At 53.2% G+C, this 3,732-nt stretch overlaps 1 protein-coding gene across 1 annotated transcript in view; it reads left to right on the plus strand.

The window, feature by feature from the left end:
- Positions 1-3,732, plus strand: part of LOC114069735 (patatin-like phospholipase domain-containing protein 7) — a 71,116-nt gene that overhangs the window by 50,221 nt on the left and 17,163 nt on the right. The window contains exons 11-12 of the mRNA XM_027906738.1: positions 370-518; positions 1,953-2,105. Coding sequence (XP_027762539.1) covers positions 370-518; positions 1,953-2,105 — 302 coding nt within the window. The remainder of the gene's footprint in view (positions 1-369; positions 519-1,952; positions 2,106-3,732) is intronic.

Raw genomic sequence — 3,732 nt, forward strand, 5'->3', positions numbered from 1 at the left:
TGCCCACTGCCCTGGGGAGCCTGTTCAGTGCCAACCACCCTCTGGGGGAAGAACCTTTCCCTGAGATCCACCCTGAGCCTGCCCTGACACAGCTCCAGCCATTCCCTGGGGGCTGTCCCTGCTCCCCCCAGAGCAGAGCTCAGTCCTGCCCCTCCTCTGCCCCTGCCCAGGCAGTTGGAACTGCACTGAGCTCTCCCCTCAGTCTCCTCTTCTGCAGCTGAACACACCAAGCACCCTCAGCAGCAGCAGGGCTGGCAGTGGTGGCTCTGACACCCCTCAGGTTGTGTTCTGGAGCCACAGACACACCTGTCTGTATATCCATGCCCACGAGGGCAGCAGCACTGGCTCTGACACCCCCTGTCCCCCCAGCTGACGTCGCCAGGTCCATGGGAGCCAAGGTGGTGATCGCCATCGACGTGGGCAGCCGCGACGAGACCGACCTGACCAACTACGGCGACTGCCTGTCCGGGTGGTGGCTGCTCTGGAAGAGGTGGAACCCACTGGCTGAGAAAGTCAAGGTACTGTGGAAGCTCCCCCTTGTTCCTTCAGGGTGGCAGATCATCGTCTCTTTGGGTTTGAGCTCTCCTTCCTGGATGGAGAGAGCTGGGCAGTGACACCAAAGGGTGTGGGAAGGGGTAGAGCCCCAGGCTGGGAGAACTGTGAGAGCAAAGAGACCTTTCCTTAGAGGTGCATTAGTTATGATAAAGTCAGAATTTATTAATTTTATCAGTAAAAGTAGTAAAATTGTCCAGTTTAGTGTTTCTCTCCTCTATCTCTCTGAACTGCTTATTTTAGCAGTAGGCAGTAATTAAGTACAACTGATAAACGTGGGGCTGCAGAGCATGATTTTATCATTATTATGTATCTCTTGTTGCATGTGGTTAGGCCAACTCTGTGCCTTAGTCTGCACTTCCTACATTACCTGGCTCAGCAGCTTCCCCCCAGGGAATGTTGTTTTCTCTTCCTCCCTCCCAACTGCATTCCCCAGTTTGAACCAGAACTAAAGTACTTGCTTGTGCTTCCCAAAGTTGGAGAAAGTGCTGCAAACTGTGGCTACTGCTCTGCAACCTGAAGTTTTCCTCTGTGATAACTCACTCCCCTGAGAAGGTTTGACCTCCCTGTTGGAGCTGGGGTGGGTGTGCAGTGCCCTGGGCAGAGGTGACTCTGCTGCTACCAGTGCGTACTGGGAGCGTTTGGTGGGGAAAATGGAAAGCCCTGACCCTTCTCAGTAGAGCTCAGTGAAACATCCCAGCTGCCCAAATGGCAGTCAGCACCCATGGGAACATGGGATTCCTTCTGAACGCCAGGAAACACCTTTTTTACTGGTAGTGGTGAAACACTGGCCATCCAGAGAAACTGGGGAGTGTCCATCTGTAGGGGTGGTCAAAACTCAGCTGGGCATGGTCTTGGACACCCTGCCCCAGCTGCTCCTGCCTGAGCAGGAGGGTTGGACTGGATCATCCCTGTTCACCTCAGCCCTTCTGCAAAACCTCTGCCCTGCCACTGGAGGGGTCAGAGAGTCATGGAATCACAGAATGGTTTGGGTTGGAAGGGACCTTTAAGATCATCTTGTTCCCCCCCCCGCCATGGGCAAGGACACCTTCCACTAGACCAGGTTGATCCAACCTGCCCTTGGACACTTCCAGGGCTGGGGCATCACTGATTCCTGCCTTGCAGCACCACTGTGATCCTCTCACCCCAGCACAGATCTCCCTCTCAATACATCTGTATCCTGGAATGAAAGACTCAGTTCAACCTTGAACTGCAGAAAGGTGTCTGAAGGCAATTCCCTTTGTGCTCCTGATAATGGAGACTCACTGTCTGCTGCCCACACTGCCCAGAAAACAGATGGAGGTGCTGATGTGTGAAGGCCTGGGTGTGATAACCCGCTCTCTCTCTCTGCTGGGGACACAGGACTGTTCCTCAGTCCCTCATGAGCGGTGTGTGTGCAGGTGCTGAACATGGCCGAGATCCAGACGCGCCTGGCGTACGTGTGCTGCGTCAGGCAGCTGGAGATGGTGAAGAACAGCGACTACTGCGAGTACATCCGGCCCCCCATCGACCGCTACGGCACCCTGGACTTCGGCAAGTTCGACGAGATCTGTGTGAGTGCCCCCCCTGTGTCCCCTGCTCCGCACAGACCTGCTGGCTCCTGCTGCTGATTACTGCCAGGGCTTGGCACAGAGTGAATAATTGACACTAAATGATGCTGCGGAATGATAGCCTGGCCGGGAGATTGGATTAACAGCAGAAATTGAGTTTGCAGTTCTTGATTCCGTAATGACCCGTGAAGGGATCGGTTGCCTCGCTCTGTTTCGTGGCAATTCCCGCTCAGCTGCTCGGGAAAAGCTCTTGGGTGTCTGAGCTTGGGGGGTTTCCCGAGCTGCTCTGGGCTCTTGGGGTTTGTCCCCCCTTGTTGTCGCGTGAAGGATTTGCAGAATTCTGGTGGGGAGGCCACGAACCCCAGAAATGGAGGGAAGTGTGAAAATACCTGGCTCTGTTAAACTTTTCAACACTCCTGCTAATAAAACATCATCCACAATTCCTCTGCACCCCCCAGAGGGTCGGGACACGGCACCAATGTCAGTGGTTGTGGTAAATAAGGTGCTACCGGGCTGGGCAGTGCTGGGATGGGGTTTGTTGAAGTGTCAGAACCCAGGGTGGGCAGAGCTGACTCCAGGTGTGCAGGGAATCGTCTCGGTGACATAATCCAACATCCCCAACAGAAGTGTCCCTGCCCAGGTGGGAGCAGTGATTCTGGCTCAGTGTGGAAGTGATTTTACTGCCTCTTCCCGTTCTTTGCCTGCTTTAACCATGCAGTCATCTTCCACCTCCAGGCGTTTCTGCAGAGCTTTGCTCTCCTCCCGGGCTGGAAACCCACCACTTCTTCTTTAAGTCAATCTCCTTTACTGCTTAGTGAGAAGCTGGGATGTTCCTTAGGCTGCAGATTGATTTTTCTGGGTTATAAACACTGATCAAGCCCAGGAACACAGCAGCAGGCTCACATTTGGGAGAGTCCTTAGGACACACAGCAGCTGTTCCAAACCACCAGCTGATTTCCCCACTACAAATATTTTCTCTAGGCTGTTTGGTGTCTCTTGGCTCCTGGGCAAACACTGCTGGCTGCCAATGGCTCTAAGGCTTTGCTGATAAATAATGTTCTTTGCGCTGGAGTGCCCTGGCTGATCTGAAAGCCCTGACAGACAGGTCTGGTAGTTCATCACAGGAACAGATCGTGAGCTGTCACATCTCTGTTCTGTCTAATGGGGTGTTGTTAAAGAGATGTAAAGACACCAGGCAAATGTAGTCAGTGGAATAAAACTTGGAAAAGTGCAGTAACTCAAATATGTCACTGTCTGTGAGCCAGTTCTTGGCACCAGACACTGCAGGGATGGAGGGGCAGCACCCTCCTGGTTCCTGGAGATAAATAACTTCTGTCCACAAGGGAACTTGGAACTGTGCTGACCTTAAAGGAAGGGGCAATCCAGGCATTCCTTCTTCCTCATGGTCTGGGAAGTAGGAGGAGTTTTAATTTCAGCTGTGTGCCTGGATTTTACAGGAAACAGAAATGGGCACCATGGTTTGGTTCCAAGGAATTAAATCCCCTCTTCTTGTCAAACCCCTCTCCTGTGTCAGCCCCAAGCTCAGCTCCTCGTGGTTATTTTGGATCAGCCTGACCTGGAGCTGTCAGGTCCTTTTTCTCCTGACTAATCACCCCCACTCTGGGAAGCT

The sequence above is a fragment of the Empidonax traillii genome, unplaced genomic scaffold (assembly GCF_003031625.1).
Source record: "Empidonax traillii isolate 1590-97213 ecotype Southwest subspecies unplaced genomic scaffold, ASM303162v1 scaffold1350:size273897, whole genome shotgun sequence".
NCBI lineage: Eukaryota > Metazoa > Chordata > Aves > Passeriformes > Tyrannidae > Empidonax > Empidonax traillii.